General features: G+C 44.2%; 1 protein-coding gene across 8 annotated transcripts in view; it reads right to left on the bottom strand.

Annotated features, from left to right (window-relative positions):
* BCAR3 (BCAR3 adaptor protein, NSP family member) overlaps positions 1-25,961 on the bottom strand; it is a 206,206-nt gene that overhangs the window by 87,374 nt on the left and 92,871 nt on the right. For 6 of the 8 annotated variants that reach the window (XM_067726936.1, XM_067726930.1, XM_067726932.1 and 3 more), the window contains one exon: positions 21,007-21,334. In XM_067726936.1, coding sequence (XP_067583037.1) covers positions 21,007-21,334 — 328 coding nt within the window. Of the gene's footprint in view, positions 1-9,150; positions 9,373-21,006; positions 21,335-25,961 lie in introns of those variants that run through there. The other 2 variants (XM_067726938.1, XM_067726939.1) reach the window with 1 other exon arrangement.

The following is a 25,961-nucleotide window of genomic DNA, read 5'->3' on the forward strand; positions in this document are numbered from 1 at the left end:
GTATTTGTCACACAGCAGCCAATTAATAAATAAACAAGGACAAAAATGCACAAATGAAAATATAAACCACAATTAATCACCCTTATATCTATATAATCCAAATAAGGCCTCAGAAAATTCGAAATTTCTACGATGGGACCTCCCTTTGCTAAATCTGGTAGACCAGATATTCTCAAAATTAAATGATAATCAAATTACAGATGTATTTCCAAATACATGTTGAAGTCACAAGAAAGGGAAAGTCTCAGGAAACACATACAAAACAGATACAGAAACAGAACAAATCAAGAACACAAAATGTGAATAACAGCAACAAAAAGGTAAGGAGGAAAGCAGGGAGGCTAAGCCCTGGGTTCATACGAGTGAGCAGCTAACCCCAAAGCCCCACATAACACCCACCTGAACCATCAGAACGGGACTACACCACCCACTACAGAAGGAATGTGCTAAACACAACACAACACGAAACAAAAAACAAGCTCTAGCAAAGGGAACCAAGGAGAGCTACTGTCTCCACCACAGATTCCGATGGAAAAAAATAATAATAGTCTCCCCTAAGAATCTGTAACCACAAGTAAGCCTTTGGGATTCATATTTATATGACCTGCTTTGACAGAGAATCCAAAACTGAAAAAAAATTAAAGCGTCTGGGTTGGTGGCACCATTAGCAAGGAAACAATGTAAATCCTTTCTGGAGGAAAACTAGATCTGCAACAGAAAGCTACTCAGGATATCCACAAGTTTGGTTAAATACAAAAATTCCCTTTCAGAAATAACCATATACATGAGAAAACAAGCCCTAATGACTGAAAGTTAGCAGAAATGACAATAGATTGAGATCCCCAAAGACTTCAGATATTGGAATTTCAGATATAAGCTATAAAATAATGATGTACAATAAATTTTTTTAAAGATGGAATAAAAAAGTGACCTAAGAAGAAACAGGCAGACATAAAAATAATCTACTATAACTTCCAGAAATGAAAAGCTAATTGATCAAAATATCTAGATATAAAGAATTATAAAGATAACCTTTTAAATAACTTAGACATGACTAGAGAAAACATTTATGAATTAAAACAAATATATAAAGAGATTACACAAAACACAGCTCAGAGAGAAAAGGTGAATAATAATATAAAAGAGACATTGAAGGTAGAATGAGAAGGCTTAATCAACCAGAACTCTAGAAGGAGAGAATTGAGAGAAAGGCAAAAAGCAATAGTCAAAGAAATAATGATGGGAAATCTTCAAAATTAATGAAAGATACTAATTATCAGATTCAGGCATCCCATGAGTCCTAAGCAGCGTAAACAAAAATAAACACATTGTAATGAAACTACAGACCACCAAAAACAAAGAGAAGATCTTAAAAGCAGCAGAAGAGCAAAGAAAGGCTTCCCCGAGATCAATGACAATTAGACTGACAGCAGATTCTCATCAGTCTAAAGGGAAAGTGAGGAGCACAAAATTTCTTGCCCAGCAAACTACCTAGAACAAGGGTGAATAAAGACAATTTGAGACAAATGAAAATCGAAAATACCCTTCAGGAAGCAGGAAAAGGATGCCAGAAGGAAAGCTTAAGATCTAAGACTGAATGATGCACGAAGAACTGGTAAACACGTAGGCAACTCTAAACCAGCACTGACAGTGCAAAACAAGACAAATATCTAATAACAGTATGGTGGTTCTTCAAAAACTTAAAAGTAGAATTACTACATGATCCAGCAATTTGCCTTCTGAACATATACCCCCAAACACTGAAAGCAAGATTTTGAAGAGATATTTGTGCACACATGTTCGTAGCAGCATTATTCACAGAAGCCAAAAGGTGGAAGTAATCCAAGTGTCCATGAGTAGATAAATGGATAAACAAGATGTGGTATATACACAATGTGGTATATATACCATGGAATATTATTTGGCCTTAAAAAGGAAGAAAATTTTGACACATGCTACAATATGGAAGAAACTTGAGGACATTATGCTAAGTGAAATAAGCCTGTCACAAAAAGTCAAATAACTGTATGATTTCACTTATGTAAGGTACCCAGAGTAGTCAAAATCATAGAGACAGAAAGTACAATGGTGGTTGCCAGGGGCAGGGGAAGAGAGAATGGGGAGTTGTTGCTTAATGGGTGCAGAGTTTCAGGTCTGTCACACAGAGTGAAGTAAGTCACAAAAAGAAAAGGAAATATATTAATGCATATAAGTGGAATCTTGAAAAATGGTACAGATGAACCTATTTGCTGGGCAGGAATAGAGATGCAGACGTAGAGAACAGACATGGGGACACGGTGGGGAAGAGGAGGGTGGGATGAATTAGGAGATTAGGTTTGACAAAAGTACACTACCATGTGTAAAATAGATAGATGGCTAGTGGGAAACTGCTGTATAGCACAGGGAGCTCAGCTCGGTGCTCTGTGATGACCTAGATGGGTGGGATGGGAGGGTGGGAGGGAGGTCCAAGAGGGAGGGGATATATGTATACATATAGCTGATACACTTCATTGTACAGCAGAAACTAACACAACATTGTAAAGCAATTATACTCCAATAAAAATAAATAAAATAGGACTTCCCTGGTGGCTCAGTGCTTAAGAATCCGCCTGCCAATGCAGGGGACACGGGTTCGAGCCCTGGTCCAGGAAGATCCCACATGCCACGGAGCAACTAGGCCCATGCACCACAACTACTGAGCCTGCGCTCTAGAGCCCGCGAGCCACAACTACTGAGCCCATGTGTCACAACTACTGAGCCCATGTGCCACAAGTACTGAAGCCTGCACGCCTAGAGCCTGTGCTCCGCAACAAGAAAAGCCACTGCAATGAGAAGCCCGTGCAACACAACGTAGAGTAGCCCCTGCTCGCAGCAACTAGAGAAAGCCCACATGCAGCAACTAGAGAAAGCCCGCATGCAGCAACAAAGACCCAACACAGCCAAAAATAAATAAATGAATAAATTTATTTAAATAAATAAATAAAGATGAAAAGAGTTCTGGAGACTGGTTGTGCAACAATGTGAATGTACTTAACATTACTGAACTGTGCACTTAAAAATGGCTAAGATGGTAAATTTTATGGTATGTGTATTTTACCACAATTTAAAAAGACAAACTAAAACACAAGGCAACATTGACGTATGAGCCAAGTGGAAGGTATCCAAAGCTTATGTTCTAAGTCCTGCATTGCTCAGGAAAAAGGAGAGGTATTGTTTCACTCTATTATGTTGTTTAAAGTCATATAAAAGTATTTTTTAAATAACCACTTAGTGAATAGGAATAGAGTATTTTTTAAAAGCCAATTTAAAATAAGGCAATTAAAAAACCCCATAGGTTAAAAAAAATGTACAAACAGTACAGACATACAGAATAAGAGGCAGCTATAAACCCAAATGTATCACCAAACATGGTAACTGTTGACCAGATTAAACTCACAAGACAGATTTTCAGAATGTAGGATATAGTACCTGTAGGATACAGTTAAAGTGGTATTTTGGAGGAAACGTAGAGACTTAAATGCTTACTTTTAGAAAAGACTGAAATTAATTCAGTGTCCAGCTTAAGTTAAGAGAACAGAACAAACATTAAAAAAAGACTAAAGATAAAAAGAGCAGAAATTAAATTTTTAAAAAATGATACAGTAAGGGAGCAACAAATGAAGCCTGGTTCTTCAGAAGCCTAGTAAAATAAACCTCTGACAGATATAATCCAGGGGGAAAATGAGAGAAGGCACAAAACAATAGAGAAATGAGGTGGGAGCATAATCATAGATAACAAGACAGCACTGTAAGAGAATACTATGAACATCTTATGCCAATAAATTTGAAAGCTTAGGAAAAACAAATTCCTGGAAAAATAATACTAAAATAGACTCAAACAGAAAATCTGAAGAGTCCTATAATGATTAAAAACTTGAATCAGTTGTTCAATATCTACAGACCTGGATGGTTTTTCTAACCAGGAAGTTCTGCCAAACTTCGGAACTTATTACTTTGAAAATGAGAGACCTGAAAAAAAGGATACCGTAAATTTGATATCAAAAGCACACCAGGTCAATAAAAGAAAGCAAAGGTAGCCTAGGCTAATCTCACACATGAATAGATACGAAAAAAATCCTAAACAAAATATTGACAAACCCAATCCAAGATGTACAAAAATACATCATAATCAAATTGGGTTGACTCCAGGAATATAGGGTCAGTTTAACATGAGAAAATCTATTCACCACATTAACATTAAAGGATTAAAGGAGAAAAATCATTTGGGGCTTCTAATTGATGGGGGGGTAAGGATTTTAAAAAATATCATCATCTTTTCATGATCTCAGCAGGGCAAAAACTAACTCTTCACAAACTAGAAATAAAAAAGGACAAGTGTACCTATGAAAAACCTCATTCTTAATGGTGAAGTATGAGAATCACTGATAAAATCAATCAATCAAACAGAAACAAGACAAGGATGTCCACAATTACTGCTTCTGTGCACCACTGTCCTGGAGGTCCTAGTCAGTGCAGTTAAATAAACAAAAGAAATAAAAGGTATAAGAATTGGAAAAGGGAGAACAAAACTGTCATGATTCACGAATGATGACTGTAGAACACACAGAGAATCTACACGAAGCTGCTCAGTACAGCAGGGTTCCTGGATATGAAAGCACTGTGCAAAAATCTTCAACTTTAAAACTTAACTCAGGTCAGGGACTAGAAGGCTTATGTGTCTGGGATGGAGTTCTTGCTGATGGGTGTTCATTCATCACAAATGAACTCATTCCTAGAACATATAACTGAAATGCAGCACAAAAAGACTTAAGATGGGTGTGACCAGCAGGTTGTCTCTCTGTTTACATACATGTACTAGTAGGGACAAGGAAGACCAAAACTGCAGCCTAGGGGTCTGCTGGTTCACCATTTTTAACCAACCCATGTACCAGGGCACATCAACGATCAGGAAGGGTGAACCCAACGACCAGGAGAAAGTTCGCCCTTCATTGGCAACCTCAGCCTCTTTGCATGTGGATAGGGCCTTGGAACCTAGAGCTGTCAGTCACCCTTTGTTCTCCAGCATGAAGCTCAATTAACAACTCAACATCTTGGGGAGATGTGGGGATGGAGCGATGGGGCAAGGAAGAGACAGCAACAGGCTTTAAATCTACTAAGATTTTGCTTCCACCGGACGATATTCCTGACTAGACCACATGTTCTTTTAGGTAAGATTAACACGTGGGAGAGTCTAGCATTCTCATTTTAAATTTTATTAGATGATATCGGGGTTCGAAGGCCTTGCCTATCTCACCAGCCTCATCTTGTCACCTTGCTCCTTTCATTCCAACAAATCCAAACTATTTGGAATTCCCTGAACCAAGAAGCCTAGAGTCCCCATCATCTTCCTATTCATTCCCATCTTCTCTGACCACTGTTTCCCCTGCTTCCCTCCCTCCCCAGCACCAACCCACAGAATTAATACATCTCCTCAGCACTTATTTTCTATGCATTATAAAACCTTATTATAATAATTATAATTCAATACGGCATATGTACTCCTGTCTATCTCCCTTACTGGACTATGACCTCACTGAGAATAGGGACCATATTTTATTTTATTCACCTCTATGCCCAGAGCACAGTTGCTCAATCAATGTTGGTTTGAATGAATGAACGAGTATGAGTGTGTGTGTGCGCGCGCGCGCAGAAGATCTAGAATCTAACCCCTCCCATCCACCACACTCATGGGTTCACCAAGGGAAGAATAACACTGGAGAGAGAGAGAGAGAAGGAATAAGAGAGAAATGTTGTTCTTGGACTGATGGGCCTCCACATGAAGGAGATAAGTTAGCCACAGGCCTGTGACTGAGCCATGATGGCCTCACAGAACTCCCTCAGCAATGGAAGGTCACTGCTGTCAGGGCAGCGCCTGGCTCCCCAGCCCCACTGAGACTAGATGTTTTCAAAGTGGTCTTGAGAGGCTGGCTGCTTCAGCTGAATATGAATCTCTCTGGATACATTTGAAATGCCAGGGAGGAGGTCAATCAGGGAGATAACCAAGAGGACAGAGAGTGTACTACAGGGCCATTTCCAGCTGTTTATGGGAAAATGAAGAAATAGATGGTTAAAACAGGGTTGGCCTGGTGGACAGAGATATGATATCACTTGGAAAAATATGAGCTAGTGTGTAGTTAGATGGACAGTTTCTCTGCTGATACTGGCAATCACATTAAAGTCTCAATAAAGAGTTACTTTCTCACTCGAGGTGGGGGCATATTATGTGCATTGCTTTGAAAATTAAAAAAGGGATGTAGCCTGTCAACACTTAAATCAAGTCTACTTGAATAAAAAAAAAAAAGCCGCCCAAGGGGAAAAAAAGAGAAGTCACCCCAAAAAGCCAATTCTGGAATTAATTATAAACTATAATAAAATATGCATATGATTGTGCTTTGGAAAAAGGGATGGAGCTTTTTTCTTGAATTTTTGAATTTTATTTTATTTATTTATTTTTTATACAGCAGGTTCTTATTAGTGATCTATTTTATACATATTTAGTGTATACATGTCAATCCCAATCTCCCAATTCATCACACCACCACCTGCCACCTGCCACTTTCCCCCTGTGGTGTCCATACATTTGTTCTCTGCATCTGTATCTCTATTTCTGCCTTGCAAACCGGTTCATCTGTACCATTTTTCTAGATTCCACATATATGTGTTAATATACGATATTTGTTTTTCTCTTTCTGACTTACTGCACTCCGTATGACAGTCTCTAGGTCCATCCACGTCTCTACAAATGACCCAATTTCGTTCCTTTTTATGGCTGAGTAATATTCCACTGTATACATGTACCACATCTTCTTTATCCATTTGTCTGTCGATGGGCATGTAGGTTGTTTCCATGACCTGGCTATTGTAAATAGTGCTGCAATGAACATTGGGGTGCATGTGTCTTTTTGAATTATGGTTTTCTCTAGGTATATGCCCAGTAGTGGGATTGCTGGGTCATACAGTAATTCTATATTTAGTTTTGTAAGGAACCTCCATACTGTTCTCCATAGTGGCTGTATCAATTTACATTCCCACCAACAGTGGGAATCCCTTTTCTGGGATGCAGCTTTAAAAACAGAGAACTATAACACTTCTAGATGTGCACTTAAGAGAATATATTTTGTTTCATCACCTTGCAAAGTAAATATGAGATTTACTCTTCCACATCTCAAGACATATTTCTTATTTGTTAAAGGAGGCTCCCTAGCAGTTGACAGGATTAAGTTTGGTGCTTATTTTCTATTCTTCTCCCAGGGTTAACACATGACATGAGGAGTTCCTTTTCGCTAATACAAAGAAGCTGAGGGGTATTCCTTAATGATTAAGCCAACAGATCTGCTTTAGAGCAGATGAGTGGTCTAGCCAGAAGCTCACTGCTCTGTAGTGGGGGAATTCATCTTCCATTTTTGTTGTTTAGGCCTAAAAACAATTCACCAGATGGGATCTGGGCAGCCAAGTGTGACCACTTCCCTTGGTCTGATTATTAAACTTCAATTAATGCTTCTAAAATCACATTAGCTTTTTTGACAACCATAATATACTGCTGACTCATTCTGAGGCTGCAGTTACCTAAATCCTGAAATACTTTTTCACATGTGGCTATTAAGCCGAACCCCTTACTTTTACTTTGTTTTTTGGACTCTAGTGCAAGTCTCTGTCTCTCCCCATAGCCCTTCTAGGTAGGTTTGGTCTGTTGTTTCAAAACGCCAAGATCTTTTTTGGATCTTACTTCTGTCACTTTGACATTAGTTATTCCTCCAAGATTCGTACCATCCACCAATGTGATTTTTATGTCAGTACCACTGTCTAAAAGATATTTTAAAGTTGGCTAGAAAGGGGCTACGGACACAGCCTACAGCGTGCTTTCTGTACCATCATCTGGCCCGAATCTCTCTCATGCTAAGGATATCACCGATGATTGACATTTGCGTATACACTTCCTCAACATTCCTCTAATCTACCAACAAAGTAACTCCAGGAAGGAAAGTTAATCGAGTCTGACTTGCTTTTGGCAAAGCCCTGCTAATTACTAATGGCTGTCGCTTCCTTCACCAAGTATTCAAAAATCATTGTTCTAATAATCCTTTTTAGAATACTTCCTGAGAAGGATGTCAATCATACCATTTTATAGATTCATTTTATCTCCCTAGTTCCGTTTTTGAAATTTAAATACTTATCTATCTGCATCTTTCCTGTCGCTCTTGGTGATGCCAACATTTCTCCAATGTTGTATGCTGGTTTGATGGTCTCAGCCTCAAGCTCCCTCTGTCTTCTTGGGCCTTGGGGCTTCACCTCATTTGGGGGCACCACAGCCTCTTGTCACGGCCTCATCTACTCTCTTCCTTCACCTCTATCCTACCCTTTCCAATCAGAGAAGTCATTTCCATGGCAGAAAAAAATGCAAGCCAAACAGCAGCTCAGCAGTTTGGTTTCTCTCACATTCCCCCTCTCTTTGGTTTTATTATTCCAAACATAATTTTTGAAAGTCCTTTTTGTTACCTGTAGCATTTTTCACAATCCTCTGCTCACTCCGCCCTCTGGTTCTTTCACAGCCCAGAAGCCACTCTCTGATATGGGCCTCGGCTGCATGGCCCAACCTTTCCTAAGTCTGGGGCCAAGGCCAGAACAGCACAGAGGAAGTGGCGGCACAGACGAGGCATGCCCTGAGGGAAGGGTTACCTAGAAAGCACAGCCTGCAATCATCTGGTCAAGGAGAAAAAAAAATAACACAGATACCTGGAAAGATGTTAGGGTCAGAGGTCAAGAAAAGCAGAATTGCTTATCAAGCTAGTGGAGTGATACAGAAGGCTAGCTACACTGTGGATGGGAAGTTAGGTCAGCAGCAAAGAGAGAGAACAGGTGCAGGTAAGCTCAAATGGTTCCAAACCCACATCCCCTTCTCCCTGGGCTATGAGCTCCTCAACTGGACAAAAGCCCTGGACTGTCTTTGAATCTCTAGCATAAAGCCTGTCACACAGGTGCTCAATGAATTCATCAGATTGGCCCTAGCTCATCAGACCACACTGGGGGGATCCTGTAAATGGATCAGTCCAGGCTGGAGACAGTTCTTCCTACACATCCTTAAACAAGAGAGCTCCCTGGATGGTCACATACCTGTTCCTCCTTTGAACTGTGGGCAGCATGTTGTTGTCACTTGTCGTGAAATGCGTTTCCCTTTCAGAGCCTCAGACCATGAGATCCTTGTTATTATTTCCCTCAACTTGGGGAATCTTTCCTCCTACAGCCCAGGGTAGACTGTGGATGAGGACACGATTCTCTCCCTGGCTACCAGAGATCCCAAGGCCTGGTTGCTTCTCAGACTCCTGCTTCTTTCACTTCCAATTCCTGCTTCTATGAGTCAGTTTCTATCTCATCTGAAAATACAGCCATGCCTGATGAATGTGTTCATGACATATTCTAAAAGAATGGCAATTAAACCGCCTCCTCAGGCAGATTCCCTAATCATGTTAAAACAGCACCATTTAAATATCCTACGTATTACACTGTGGTGAGTCTCTACAGGAATCCAAGGCTAATACAAAGTGGTACTGGTTGATGAAGATTTGACGCGGTCATGGGTTAACTTGTGCTCGGCAGAATTCTAGGACAGCATTAAGTTAAAAGCCACTGTTGAAACCTTAACTTGGCGGCAGTCAGTCAAACTGAATAGAGTAACAACAAGAAAAGCCGTATCAAGGCCACTATGTCTCTTGGCAGGCACAGAGGGTCTGGAATCAGTGAATCATCAGGCTTCAGGCTGGCTAAGCCCAAACACAGCACTTTTGATAAAAGCAGATGCTTTGTTTGCCTGGTATCTATCTGCCCCTCCTCCACTCCCACCCGCCCCATCCACCCTGCCCCCAACCATTCCTCCTCCCCTTCTAAAGGAGTGTGTTTGTAAAGGTTTCTTCTCAACTAATTCAAAGGCAGAATACAAGTGCTATGGTTTTGAGCGAGCCTCAAAACCTCAGAGCCTCTGCAAGGAAAGATTTCGCTCAACCAAACATATATAGGAACATACACCCTAGGCCCCTTTTCCAGGGCAGGCACCTTGGAAAAGCAGCCCTCACCCCTCAGGCACAAGCCTGAATGTCAACCACAGTCGGCCATGTACCTCCTCTTGCCCACAGAGCTGTCAGGGAACGTGTAGACCCGTCGGGGAAGGAACTGCGGGCTTAATCACCTTGCTGCTGACACAGGCCCACAGGAAGGGCAGCCCCGGGGACGTGTCTGCTTTAATCAGATCAAAAACTTTTTTAAAAAGAATCAAGTAATGAAAAAATGTGCTTTGTTTTATTACATGCTTAAAAGATTAGATATTTTCCTATTGAATTTTGTCTCTCATCTTTAAAAAACCCCACCTTCCTTTGAACACCAACCCCGTGCGGCTCCTGCCTCATTTCTCTGCTCCCCACCAAACGCCCAGCCTCCTCTGCTGGCTCCCCAGAACAGTCTGTGCCACGATTCCTCAGGGCTGGGTCCTAGGGGCCCTTCCCTTTATGCTTTACACAGCTCTCTCCTTTGCTGACAGCATCCATTTCCGGCTTTGATATCATTTCTATGCAGACTCCTAACTTTATAACTTTTAGCCCAGACCTCTCTCCACAGCTCCAGGCTCATAATACCAACTGGTATTATGATTAACACCTCCACTCAGACACACACACATCTCAGACTTAGCACACGCAAGACGGACGTCCCGATTCTCTGCAATCTACCGTCACCTCCTCCTCCCAGGAAAAAGCCGCCCAACAACCAAACGAAGCCCTGCTCTCTCCAATCTTCTCTGTCTCCGTAAATGGTCCCACCCCTCCCCCTGCCCCCAGCTACCCGAGCCATACTTGACTGCCCCTCTCCGTCATCTCAGTCCTAACCCTCGGTATGTCCGGTAGACTCTACCTGCAAAACAGATCTAGAATCCACCCACCTTCATCTCCTCCACTGTCATCCCAGAGCAGACCCCACCGCTTCCCGTACTGCTGCCATCGCCTCCTGCCCTCTCTCCAGCTTCTCTTCCATCAATCACTTCTCCACTGAATCTTCTAAAACTGCATCAGACCATGCTATTCCTTTGCTTAAAACCCTTTAAAGGCTTCCCTTGGCCCTATGGAGAAAATCTAAACTCCTTAGTGAGGTCTAGACCGGTACTGTCCAATAGGAATACAATGTGAAAAACATGTAACTTAAACTTTTCTGGTCGCCAGTTGAAAAGAAATAGATGAACTTAATTTTAATAATCTTTTAACCTAATATTTCAAAATTATCAATACATAGTAACATAAAAATATGAATGAGGTATTTTACATTCTCTTTTCATATTAAATCTTCAAATGTTCCCTCCCGCAGAGAGCCATTCCCTCCTCCCAGTCCAAGGAACTCAGGGCTCTCTGATGTGACCTTCCTTGCACCTCCTCATTCTGCAGTTATGTATCTGTTGATGCATTTGTCTGCGTGCCACCTAAACTGGGCGGTCCCTAAGGACAGGGCCCACATCTATTTTCTTCTCCACTGGGTACCTGGTGCCTAGCACAATACCTGGCACTAACTAAGCTCCATAAATATTCATCAAAGAATAAACAGTGAAGACACTGACATTAAGTACTACAATCAATCAGACGAGGGCTGGGCCAGTCCACCAAAGGGAGGCTCTGTTCTGGGTCTCAGCACAATGGTGTGCTAATCTTTCTGTGCACCGATGTTTCTGTGCACCTGTAAGCACAAGCGGTGGCCAAGATGCACTGCTGTAGGGCAGCTCAGAGCAGACCCAGGTAGAGGGATTCCAGCCAGACTCCGTCAACACGTGGGAAACTTTCTCCCCCATTAGCCGCAGGCATGGAACGTGATCTCAGGTTACACACGAGGATTAAGAGCCTCCCAGGAGGAAGGAAGGGCGGAAACCAACATCTGAGCCCCTGCTTCATGCCAGGTCCTGGGCTAGGTGCCCTCACTTGGGATTGTATTTGACCCCCACAAGCCACCCTTTGAGGACGTGGAGATTCAGAAAGGTGAAGGAACTTACATAAGGTCACAAAGCTACCAGTCTGGTTGCTGGAATCAGCATCAAGGTCGCTAGCAGCTTTCTTTGATGTCCGGGGCTAAATCAACGTCCCAGCAAAAGTACCAATGGCCTTCAGGGTCAGGCGTCACACAGCAGAGTTGGCAGGAGAAGAATAAACAGCTCTGATCAGGTGGAAGCTGAGACCTGCTCCACCCAGAGCCCCAGAAGGCGGTGCCAGGCTCAAGAGTGAAAGCCAGAGTGCTGACACTCGGTGGAGCCTTCGTGTTTAGTGACCAGTGAATCCTCACAGCACTCCTCAGAGGGGATTATTTTCACCCTATTTTATAGTTTAGAGCTTGCCCTAGTTCACACACCTAGTAGTGGATAAACAGGCATCTGAACCGAGACCTCTCAGTTACGTGACTCGTGTTCTCGCCTCTTACCTCTTACTATGTTTGCAAGTGATTCTGGAACCGCAGACAGTCCGCTGCATAAAGGCTGGGTCAGCACGGAAGGTTTCTCAGCCTTCTGTAATTTGTCAATAACGGCACAATCCGTAAACAGGAATACCCTCAGCGCTTGTGTTTGGGGCCTCCAAGGAGAGAGAGCTTGAAATTCTGTATGCAATCCTGCAGCTAGTCTCTTAGAGACAGACTGGGTGGTGACAGCATTACAAAACTGTGAACAGCAGGGTGGCCACGGCCTGAGGGCTTATCACTCCTGTGGCTCCAGTCCAGGCCCCAGGAAGGAATCTCCTTCCAATCAACGAGAGTAACTACAACTTCTCTAGCTCCCATCTCTGGCCAGGCTGGGATGGCTCTCAAATCCACATGTGATAAGAACATGAGTAGTCTGTAACTGCAGAGCGTCTTCTGTTTACAGTATGCTTTAACCTATACTGAGGGGCCTGATAAACTCACAGTTTCTGACTCTCAGAAGACTGAAAAAACCTGACTTTTCTCAAACAGCATGCAGGAGGCCAGAAAAAAAAGGATTTAAAGCAGGTCAGTTGGGGTGGGGTGTGAGGGGTTGGGGGAAAGAGAAGATATTGAACAGCTCCACTCAACAAGGACAGCTTTGTGTAATTCTCTGACCATTCTCTTGGTTGCGGTTTGCAATCAGTTAAAAAAAAATGTCCTTTCGTTTTTCCCAGAACAGCTGAGAATGCACAGATCCCAACCTTTAGGGCTGAAATCATCCCTGCTAGTAGAGGATTTAGGACTACTGTCAGGCAGCTGGTGGACCTGCAGGCATTTCCTATTCTCTGGGCTCCCCCAACCCTGGGCCGGTACAAGATGCCCAGCAGGGCTGAGCTCACCTCTGACCCAGCTGCTCCTGGCCTCAGCACACCAGGGGCCACCGGAGCCTGGACGTGCACCATTCCTCGGAATTCACTAACCCATCCACAACAGCTGCGCTCAAACACCAAGGGGCGTTTCAAAATGTTAGTAAAACTCAACTTGAAAGTTTAAAAATAAAAATTCAATGCACGGGCTCTTACATTCTGGAGACATTCTTGGCAGTTAAGCCACGGTTATTCTGCTAACTCAATAAATGTACCTTCTATTAAATAGAATCTATTAGTCTATTAAATAAATTTGTTTCAACTCTAAACCCAACTTTTCCTCTGTGCACAAAAAGCTTCCAATTTGCAGACAGCAGACATGTCCATGTATAATAATGTGCAGATGTTTGTGTGTGGACCTTCACACTGCAGAGCCTTCTGATTACCTGTGAGCTAAAGGGTGATTTATTTGCATGTCTGGGGGAACATCTTGCTTTGCTAAGGAGAGAGCAATAGTTATAGAACTTGGTGGTTCTGAAGAGGAACACATGAAACAATTTTTCAGAAGGGGTCACCAACACAGCCCAGAGTTAGGTCTTTAAAACAGCGTTTAGAGAAGGGTCTGCACAGATCCTGCGCCTTACACTTTTTCTTTAACTTTGAAGAGCTGACACCGTGACCTGGTAGGTTACTTACTGCCTGGGAAAGGATACCGGATTTTAACTTGGGATAATTTTGCAGACTTTCTGGCCCCCATCAGTTAAAACACTTGTGACTAGTCAGTCAGCTCCACTCATGCAAATTCATGAAACACCACATTGTCCAGCCACATGCTCCCTCAGCACAAGGGGCAGAAGGAATTAGGCTCTCAGCAGCTGTTCCCCGGAATGCGTGCCTCCATGTACCCACAAGCAGGAAAAGGACCCACAGTGGACTCCAAGCGTTGAACCTTCAGCTCTCCTGGCAACACAGACCTCTCACAACAGGAACTGGTCCCCTCTCAGCCCAAGGAAGGCCCCAGATTGATATAAAAATTCATCCTTGAAGATAGATGAATCAAAGGGACACCAGCCAAACAATGCTAATGTCAAGAGGAAATCCCGTCGGCAGACCTCTCAGAGAAGCCTTGCTCTGCTTGCAGAACAAAGGCTCCTTCTGTGACATCAAGCAGCACGTTTAAGAGCGCTGGGCTTCTTGCTTTGGCTACCTTTCAAAACCACAAGTACATCCAAGGGCAGCCAAGACAACAACAAAGCCAAGAGATACAGGTCTCAGAACGAGGAGACCAACTCCCCTTCCAGGCCTGCCTTCTGCCTGCTCTTGGCAGCCAAGGCTCTATCCTCCTCAAGGGGGTGTGTCTGAGATGCTGCAGTCAGACCCCTGGGGGCCCGAAGCTTTCCACGCAAGAGGATAGCTCAGAGGATGCCCACGGCAGGGCCAGCCTTCTTGGGAGGCTATAGAGCGCAGCATCTGGGGAAGTCCCTACAGTAGTTTCCGGGTCCTAATCCCAGCTCAGTTACCCACTAGGGTCTAATCTCAGGTGCCTCAATATCCCTGAACCATTTTCTCAACTGTGATGATGACAACACACTGCTGCTGCTAACGATGAAATCTGCTGTCCCTCTCACAGGTTATGATGTTCAAACAAGGCAATTAATGAACATATCCTTTAAGATGGTAATAATTCATGTGGATATGACGTATGTTTATATGACAGCTTAATAATGCAAAGGTCAAAGGGGAGATTTCCTCTGCTTTGCCTGGGGCCTCCCACAGGTTGGGTATTCAACTGATATTCAATCATAATAAAGGTGACTTTTTAATGACTAACAAGGCAAACATGTTTGTTGGGAAAACAGCGAACTTGCAACTTAGAGTATTTCACAAGACAAGGAGGTGCCGTCTGAAGGGCTTCCCTCTGAGTGTAGGCGGGTCCACATGAAGAGTGGGTGGGGCCCTCCAAGATGGCTCCACCATCATCATGCCAACACCAAATGTGATGGAATGGAAGGCTTGCAGACTTGACATCTGGGCAAGTCACTCCTAGCTGAAGTTAACCCCTGAATGCACTATGAAAAGAAACAAGTAAGGCCAAAAGAGTTTGCCTGAAACAAGCCCCCCCAAAAAAAGAAAAAGAAAGAAAAAACCAATAATCTTGGGAATTCCCTGGTGGCACAGTGGTTAAGAATGCGCCTGCCAATGCAGGGGACACAGGTTCGAGTCCTGGTCTGGGAAGATCCCACATGCCATGGAGCAACTAAGCCCGTGTGCCACAACTACTGAGCCCATGTGCCACAACTACTGAAGCCGTCGCGCCTAGAGCCTGTGCTCTGCAACAAGAGAAGCCACCACAATGGGAAGCCCACACACTGCAACGAAGAGTAGCCCGCACTTGCCGCGACTAGAGAAAGCCCGTGCACAGCCACGAAGACCCAACACAGCCAAAAATGAATGAATTTTTTAAAAAATCAATAATGTTGTTAAAGACCTAACTAGTCTGAGGTCCCTAGACTCAGGGATCCAAAACTCTTAACTTTAAAACACATATGGCTCCCAGCTTCCAGTGGTGAGTGAGCTCGGGTGGTGGGTGGTTGGTGTTTTCACAGCTCCACTGGGCTGTCAGAGCTGAGTTAGGAATAGAAATGCTGTTTCTCTCTCACAGTAGTTCTGTCCAGCACCTTAGTCACACTCTCCGCTCTAGAGCCTCAGGTTCTCATTCATATATCTTGTCCCCAGCTTTTCACATTCACAGATGTTACTTGTTGACACTGTGGATTGTTCCAAAGAATAAGTGAGGCAGCTCATAATCTTATTAGGAATACTTAAAAGGATTAAAAAAAAAAAAGAATATACGGTACTCTGAACTCCTCAAAACTGGGAACACCTCAGGATATTTTTAAAATGTGCCAGGTAAAAAAAAACACATTAACAAGACTGCGGAGCAGGGGAAGAGGACTTTATGATCCTGTGACACAGAGCCACTCGCCTTCTCACTCAGCCTCATTTTGAAGGATGTGCATTTGTCACTCTGTACTGACCTTCAACAATAAGATACTTTAAGTTAAGGAAAAAAGATGTGAATGTGGACGAACGTAATTCTGAATCCGAAACAAACGTAAACCAGCAGTGCTTGTTAAATCTTCCACAGCCTGGACTTGAAACTCATGACTTGTGTCCACCTCCGATAAGATCTTTTACTGAGGTCTGATCTATGTCCAAGTCAGTTTTCAAGTTAAAAAGCTTTGAACTGCTGGCAGGGTGACAGCGGGGGCCTTGGGTGTTTATCGAGAACGTCCTCAAGCTAGAAAGGGTGGCTCCATTTCCACCCTCGGCCCCTGGGAGTTTCCCCTGGTAAGGGCAGACACCCAGCCTAGACCTTAGAACTTCAGGGAATGAGTTTGTGAACCGTCTCTATGTGGTACGTCATGGATACCTAGCTCAATATAGAGTTTAACTTAATGAATAAAAAGTGGCCACAGGAAGCCAGCTGGTTCTGACCCCACATAGTGCAGCCTGGCATTTGTGCTTAATTTTGGCTAGCCATAAGTCATGGTTCTTTGCTACCTCATAACCTTCCTAAGAGGGAGCAATGATGGCTCTGCTTCTGCATCCCAGAGTGTTAGGTGCCAGTGATGCGACATTAACATTACCGTGCACAGGCATGCACCTCCACGTGCACCTGTCATCAGCAGGCCACCCGGCGAGACTCCACAGAGCAGAACCTTCTGACCCCCAGAACACGCTGGGGAACATTGTGGTTTGATGTCAGAAACTTTGCAGACTCTCCAGTGCTTTCTCCAGAGAATATCTGGGCCTCAACTTATTTTCTTCTTGTAATACTGCGACTACACAACTAAAAATAATTCTGAACTCTTGCCTGCCTAGCTCTTTCCCAACATGTGTACTATTCACCTCTCAATGTGCTACATCCCAGCTGCAGGTCACCGCAGCTTGTTTTGGATTTTTCAAACATGCCAAACTTGTTCCCACCCCCGGTTCCTTGCACTTGTTCTCCCTAGGCCCAGAGAGCCTTCCACTAGTTCTTTTCCTCAGAGACCTGTCCACCCTATAAAAAAGATACAACCCCAATAAATCTCTAGTGTATCACTCTAGTTCCTCTACATCACTGAGTATAATCTGCAATTGTCTTGTTTATTCACTTGTATTTATTATCTGGGTCCCTCACTACAATGTTAGCTCTGGAAGGACACTGTTTCTGATGTTCCATTGTTATCCTGTTAGTTTACGTATTTCCCCACCCTGTAAGAGGGCAATGATTTGACAGCTAGAATGTCTACTGTGTCAGACCAGCACTTCAGCTAAGATACACAGAGGAAATCAGCAGAATTTTCCTGGTGAAGCAATGGTGCTTATAAAATCAATGTATTCTAATTAACACAGGTGCTCAATATATAGGCATGGAACAAATAAATGAGCTAGGATCAAAATGGCTTTCCTTGCTACAGGGTAGGACAAAAAGAGAGACACCAGGAGATACAGCAGAAGAAACCATCCCCTGCTTTACCCGATAGCATCACAGGTTGCTGGTCTTCCTCAACAGGAAAAGAGTTTCTAAACCAGCTCTAACAAGCAGGGTCACAACCAGGCCCATTATAGATGCAGAGAAGAAGCCTTTACAACAGTGAGGCTTATTTACCCAGCTCCCTGGTGGATAGAAGGAGAAATCAATTCTTGGTCTAAAGTATCCTGAAGCTGACCCGATGATACATCCACACACAATTTTACTTCAGCATGTTGACAACTAAATACAGGTATCCCTGCTTTTCGAGAGTTTGCTTTACATCACTTAGCTTTTAGGAAAAGACCTATGTTAGTACCTGATTTCAGTAATCAAAAGAAATCTGAGGAGGATTTTTGCTTTTGTGAAAAGAGGTGAAAAGTGAAAACAGTGTTCAGTGTCTGTTTTCAAGAAGTTGTTACAGATGCAGTGTGTACACAGAGCAGCAGCAAGAGCGGCACCACCAAGCTCCTTCTCTGGAACTACACTCAGCGTCTCAGCATCAAACTGCCCTAGCTTTGAACTGTCTGTGAGCACCTGGGCTTTATCTCCATTTATCTTGTGCATCCTTTAGCAAGATGTGTCCTAAGGTAATTGTTTCTTCATTTCACACCGTTTCAGCTTATGGAGGGTTTCACAGGAATGCTCTGGATAGTGGGGGCCACCTACACAAGGAGAGGCAGCTCCTGATTTATAGACATCCTGGCATCTCTATAGAATTGGATGCACGAGTGCCTTTTGTGAGTTATAGTCATTTTTATAAAGGGGGAAAGTGTCTAATGGGAAGAAAATGAATGCAGATGAACTGGAGTGAAATCATCTAAATATGTCCTTGAGAAGTGACTGAGGAGCAACAGCTTCTGTTCTGAGGAAATAAGATACACTAGTTCTACACAGGGAGATGGATACACATTTGCGGTGTTTTAAAAGATTTTGAAGATTCACTTTCAAAAAACCCTATTTCAACCACGCAGTTTAATTTCTGTTCTCCGGGCTTTCGCAGCAGTGTTTCCTGGCTTTGTTCACACTGTATCCTGACCTGGAGGTGCTTCCCCCTCTTCAACACCTGCGGACACCTTCTCTTTACTTTTAAAACACAGATCAAATGTGAAACCTTCCCTGAACTTCAATTTCCCTCCAAGAAGGAATTAAACATTTCCCTCTCCATATTTCCATAGCAACTTACATACACAGGCCTTTCACCTACAGTTGGTTTTCATATTGCAAACTGGATGCAATTAAATACATAGAGAACGTGAATTGCAGTGCCTAGACTGGCTGCAGGTTCTATTACATGATGGTGCTATGGAACTGCTGCTGCTTGTTGCTACAGAAACGTAAGGCTGAATGAATGGCTGGCGGCTCATTTTGTGAACTGGGCTGGAATTTATTTTGCATCTTATTTCACTTGTGTCTCATATCTTTCATTACAATGGGTAATAAAAGTGATAACAGTGTGTATAAGAAGTCCTGGTTAATGATAATATTGTGTAGAGCTAGGAAAATAAAGGCCATGACTTATGCAAAAGTCAAGGGTAATAAATTCTTTGAAAAGATAAAAAAAAGAATTGGATGGATGTAGTTCATAACCTGATGTTATGATAAAAAGAAATGCTGTGGTTCCTTTTGAGGGACTTAATGATATAGGAAGTTGGCCTTCAAAATACTCTCAAATACTGGAAGATATTAAGAAATGGTTCTTTTTTTAGATGTTAGTTATTTTTAAATAGATCTTTTTTTTTTTTTTTGCGGTACGCGGGCCTCTCACTGTTGTGGCCTCTCCTGCTGCGGAGCACAGGCTCCGGACGCGCAGGCTCAGCGGCCATGGCTCACGGGCCCAGCCGCTCCGCGGCATGTGGGATCTTCCCGGACCAGGGCACGAACCCGTGTCCCCTGCATCGGCAGGCGGACTCTCAACCACTGTGCCACCAGGGAAGCCCTAAATAGATCTTTATTGGAGTATAATTGCTTCACAATACTGTGTTAGTCTCTGTCATACAACAAAGCGAATCAGCCACATGCACACATACATCCCCATATCCCCTCCCCCCTGAGCCTTCCTCTCACCCTCCCCATCCCACCTCTCTAGGTCATCGCAAAGCACCAAGCTGATCTCCCTGTGCTATGCTGCTGCTTCCCACTAGCACTTGGTAGTGAATATGTGTCTCTCACTTCACCCCAGCTTCCCCGCCCTGCCCCGCCCTCCTCCATGTCCTCAAGTCCACTCTCTATATCTACATCTTTATTCCTGCCCTGCCACTTGGTTCATCAGTACCATTCTTTTTCTTTTTTTTTTTAGATTCCATATATATGTGTTAGCATGCAGTATTTGTTTTTCTCTTTCTGACTTACTTCACTCTGTATGACAGACTCTAGGTCCATCCACCTCACTACAGATAACTCAATTTTGTTTCTTTTTATGGCTGAGTAATATTCCATTGTATATATGTACCACTTCTTCTTTATCCATTCATTTGTCCATGGGCATTTAGGTTGCTTCCATGTCCTGGCTATTGTAAATAGTGCTGCAATGAACACTGGGGTGCATGTGTCTTTTTGAGTCATGGTTTTCTCGGGGTATATGCCCAGTAGTGGGATTGCTGGATCATATGGTAGTTCTGTTTTTAGTTTTTTGAGGAACCTCCATACTGTTCTCCATAGTGGCTGTATCAATTTACATTCCCACCAACAGTGCAGGAGGGTTCCCTTTTCACCACACCCTTTCCAGCATTTATTGTTTCTAGATTTTTTGATAATGGCCATTCTGACGGTGTGAGGTAATACCTCATTGCAGTTTCGATTTTCATTTCTCTAATGATTAGTGATGTTGAGCATCTTTTCATGTTACAGTTTTTTATATTGTGGTTATTATGTTTTTTAAAATAAGAGTCCTTGTCTTTGAAAGACACATACCAAAATACTTACAGATAAAATGAGGTCTGAGATTTGCTTCAAAATAATACCAGAGGAAAGAAAGTGGGTGGGAGTACAGACATAGCAGGCCTGGCCATGGGTTGATAACTGTTGAAGCTGGGTGATGGGTCCACAGGAGGTAATGAACCTATCTTCTCTACTTTATGCATATATGACATTTTTCCTAAAAAAAGACTTAAAAAAAAAAAGCCCTTTAAAACAAATCATTTTCACCCATGAAATTAAAGAAGCTACCTGAAGGTGAAGGTTTTGCCTTTCCAGTCTTGCGGTGGGTGCTCCTGGATGACGTCTTGGCTCAGAGGTGAGTGCTGCCGTGGGGATTTGGAATGGGGGAGGGTCCCCACGTGACTGAAGTTATCACAGGACCTTACGGGAGGAGGGCCTTTCTTCTTCCGTGGAAGGGTGCCGTGTATAGACACGTCTTGATAGGCATCTGTGCGATGCTCAGCGAGAGGTGACTTGCTGCTCAGGAGGTCCATGGTTGAGGCCAGGGGGAACTGGTGATTCACTGGCATGTTTCTAGGAAGGCTTGCAAACTTTCCCGCAGCCATGATTCTCAACTCTAAGTGGGGAAGAAAAGAGTGAAGGTATAAATCTAAGAAAAGCACAAGAACTGATTTCCCACTTACAAAAGGAAATGGAAATAGACCACATAACAAAAGAAAATGTTCACAGAGTGTTAAAGGACAAATACTGAGTAGCATCACTCATGACATTTAATACGATGGGCAGTTTACTCATCTCCGTTTTTCATCCTGCAGAAGAATCCTCCTGGGTTGGCAGCAGATCCGCCAATGGAAAAGGGCAAATACGTTTCAGGGACTTTAGAGGCACATGAGCCATTTTATTACTTCAGATGACTGAAGCCGATGGAAAAGCATGACTAACAAAAAAGAATACTGAGGAAAGACTCAAGTTTCAGTAATAAATGCATTTGAGAAAACGTTCAAATATGTTAGATAATTAGCTCACGCATTCCCACCACCCTGTAAATGATAAGAACAGGTGAAGATGACTGGAATTCCTTAGCTGCTAGAACGCCTTCAGCGCCAGACCAGCCCCTCAGTTGTGCTACCCAGAGAGACAGGACAGATTCTTTCTGGCAAAGACCTGCTGCTTATAAATAAATCAATGTATGCTAATTAACGAAGACGGCCAGGGTCAGGGGTCAGGAGGTGGGCTACTCCTCCATACATCAGGGGCTCAGCGGGAGAGGAAAGCCACTGGGGTGGGGGACCTCCATGTACAACCAGCCCCCGGAGGGGTCAGGGACCTGCTTGCCACCAGCAGGGTTGAGCAATGCACATGGGTGTCTGTATAGTCAGGGAAGAGTGGGAAGGGCGGAGAAGGAAGAGAAAATAGGGTTGGGGGGCACAGATCATGGAAAGAAAAGGAAAATGCTCTGTGCAAAAGCAGCCCCGACAGTTGTTCCCAGCTATGAACGCTAGCAGAAATGCTCACCCTGAGCAGAGTTAGCACCTCCGCCCCCTAAAAAACAAACTATGGTTTTGATCTAAGCCAAATTATATGACATTTTAAAGGCCAATATATAGAGATAAAGAAACACAAGACTGAATAAAAATTCGGGCTAGTCCCAGGAGACATAAGGATCCAGAATGTGCACCACTAGTCGTGGTATCAGACTGGTCTAGAGATCACAGCTGCGTAGCTAAGCGCAAAGCACTGGTCTTCCCCGAGCGTGGTGAGGAGATCATCTCTTTGCACTGTGGTCTCTTCTCAAGCCTTGCAGCACCCATTCCTCACAGACCACCCTTTCCACTGCAAAGGGAACGATCTGAGTGAAAATCATCACTCACTAGCACCACCGCAGAGACAGTTCCACAAAGGAACTGGGGACTTGGGATGTGGCTTGGAGACAACCAAGAAGAACACAGCCCTCCAGAAGCTGGTAGAGTAAGAGGTGGAACCAGGACCAAGACAGCAGGGTATGCAAAGGAAGCAAATGACAACACACACACACACACACACACACACACACACACACACACACACACACACACACACACACACACACACACACACACACTCCACTGTTTCTACAACAGAGACAGACACCCGAGTGCCGGCAGCTGGGTGGAAGGAGACCCTCCACGCAAGGCATATAATCTGAACCCTGTCCTCAGTTCTTTGCCAAGCCTGGTAATTCTGAGGCCTGTCTGCTCTGTGTCTAACTGGGACCACACAGAAGGCCTGCCTCCCAGCGGGTGCAGACAATGGACTGTGAGTCCCCACGTGGGCCCCTCCCGGGTCTGGCCAGTACCTGGTGCACTGTCAGCACTTGTTCAATGTTAATCATCGTTATTAAAAAAGAAACCAAACTCCCCAGCCCTCCCAGCCTGACCACAGTGGCGTAAGCGGACGAGGATTCCCTCACCCTTCGCGCACACACTCACAGCTATGAACTCTCACCTGTCCCAGCTATCAGCACCTTCCTTCTTTATAGACAGGCCTGGATCATTCCCAAGAACCTGGTGGCAAGGCCCAAAGCCCCCCACAGAACCTCTTCGGGTACAAAGGCCCACAGTGTTGGTCACGTCTACCTTCAGGCTAGGACGACGGACCAGAGTTACCCTGGCTCCAGTGTCTCCAGTAGCCTGTTTCCTCTCTGCTTATCCAAGGTCTATCTATTTCAAGATTGAGCCAAAGTGCTTCAGAATGCCCTTCAGCAAGCTACCCTCACCTCAGTGTATTCTCAAGGGATGTTAACACTGCCCTTCCTATTTTCAATTCAACAAACATTTAAGTGCCTACTCCAGATAAGAGACTCAGAGAAACAAAGATGCATAAGCCTCAATCCCTGACTATGAACTCAAAGAGACAATACAGTTGATACCTGAACAATGAGGGGCTAATCTGCATGTAACTTATAGTCAGCCCTGCATATCCATGGTTCCCCCATATCCACAGATTCAACCAACCACGGACCATGTACTGTAGTATTTACTATTGAAAAATATCTGTGTATAAGTGGACCCATGCAGTTCAAACCTGTGTTGTTTAAGGGTCAAAACTGTAATATATTCATCAATGGGACCCTTAACATGCTGGAGTGAAGAATAATTAATTTTGAAAAAAGGGCTCAAGGAGGGCTCAAGGAGGATCTCAGAGAGGGCATCACTGGAGATGAAGGATTTTGAAAGGCTGAAAATTGTAGGGAAAAGCCCTCCAAGAGGATGCAACAACAGCAGATGCATAAGGGCAGGAAAGTGCCCCTACAGGCTCAGGAAACTGAGTCACGCGGTGTGGCTTGAGTCACGTTGAGAAGCATTTCCTGGAAGAAGCACAGCTTAGGACCAGACCATGAAATCTTGAAGGCTGTGTTGAGGTGTCTGAACCTGACTGTCAGTACTAGGGAAGCTCGGGAAGGGTGGGACGGAATCCAGTCTGTGCCTGGGTAGGGAGCTCCGGTCACTCTGGAGGGAGAGAAGGGAGGTGGGGAGGTCAGTCAGCAACAAGCCAGCAAGGAGTGATGGAGGGCTCCGACCTGGGGCAGTGGCCACGGGAAGGGAAAGGAAGGGCAGAGCGAGGGGCTAGAAGCTCGAGGCCTCTGGCTGGGAGGAAGGAGGCCACAGCCAAGGGAGGACAGGGCTGTGCTGTAACACACTGAGTAGCACAAGAGGGAACCCCTGCGGGCAGGCGAGAGAGTAACAAGCTCACCACTGGGGCTGCTGAGTGTGAGGTACCAGTAGGGCAGTTCCGTCTAGCAGGCTAGATACTGGTAGGTGCAGTTAGGGGCCAGGACAGGAGGTCGATTTTTAAGAGTCATCAACATAAAGAGAATATTTAAACCAGTGAGTAGATCCCTCCGCTTGTTATTATCAGCTGTGATAACAGTTGTGAAAGTACCTCTTAAACTGTCAGGAACCATACAATATCCATGAATTATATCCTTGCCCTCTCCCACCTGGGCTGCTTCAAGCCTAGAAGGACCAACGCAAGGGATAAATTCTGAAAACTTAAATCGGCAGCTCTCAACCTGGCTGCACATAAGAGTCCTCGGAGAAGCTTTTAAAATCCCGACACCCAAGCCGTAAGCCAGACCAACAGAATTACAATCTCGGTGGGTAGGACCCTGGCATCAGTCTTGTTAAAGCTCCCCTAGTATTTATTGTTCACTGTGGAGCCAAGTTTGAGGACCACCAGGTAAGCGAGTTTCTTTGGTACAGAGCAACTGGCACCCAGATTAGTTTCTGGGTAACAGAATAGAATAACAATGAGAAAGTATCACTCAGGCAAAAGAAGCATTCCCTCATTCATTCTTCATTCAACACACATTTAAGGGCGGGCCTCCTGGGTGGTGGGGACTGTGTGTGCGTGTTGGAAACGGTGTCAAACGACTATCCTCACGAGGTTCCTACCCTGCAAAGGAAGCAGACAGTAAGTAATGACCATGCGTGTTGGTGATTCCCAGTGCCGTGGGAGCACGCAGAGTGGGGACTGGGGGCCTCGATTAATCTAGCAGCCAGGAAAGGCTTCCCGGAGGAAGGGATGCTGACCTGAAGGATGTGAAGTAGGGTTTAATTACCAGAGGGAGATCATCCAAGCTGAAGTTTCCAGGGTTACAGTTAAATTTCTCAGCTGCGGTTAAACTGGAAATACACAGGCCAGGCTCTCCTCTACAACTTGCTGCCTCTAACTTGGGACTCTTTCCCATTTAAAGTACAGCCTTGCCCTGTGTCTAGTCACTTGGAAAGACTGGCTCCAGCCTGGGCCCTATGTCAAGCTTGAATCGATCCAACGATGGGGGAGGTGGGCCCTGGCCAGAGACCTAACTTTAAACAAACAACCAACAACAACAAAAACACTAAAGCGGGGCAGGGAATGGCAGGGAGAATTATAGGTGGAAGAAACTCATTTGCAGTCTGTTGGTTGCTCTGTTTCCTACTTGAGTTTTATTCACTTTTATTTTTTTCTAGACTCCAGGAACCTGGAGGAAATCCAGGGGTGGAAGCGCATGGAATCTAGGTTCAAGGTACGTACTTTCCATTCTGACAGAGGAACCACAACCCCATTTGACCACTAGGCAGAATCTCAACACGTGATATGTAGATGGAATCTCAGAGAATCAAGCCCCTCTCTTTTTCCAGATAAGGAAAATAAACGTTCATTCACTCAATAGAGAGTCTCCGAGAGTTTACAATGTACTAGAGCTGAGGATATAAAAAGCT

This window comes from Pseudorca crassidens, chromosome 2 (genome assembly GCF_039906515.1).
Source record: "Pseudorca crassidens isolate mPseCra1 chromosome 2, mPseCra1.hap1, whole genome shotgun sequence".
Taxonomy (NCBI): domain Eukaryota; kingdom Metazoa; phylum Chordata; class Mammalia; order Artiodactyla; family Delphinidae; genus Pseudorca; species Pseudorca crassidens.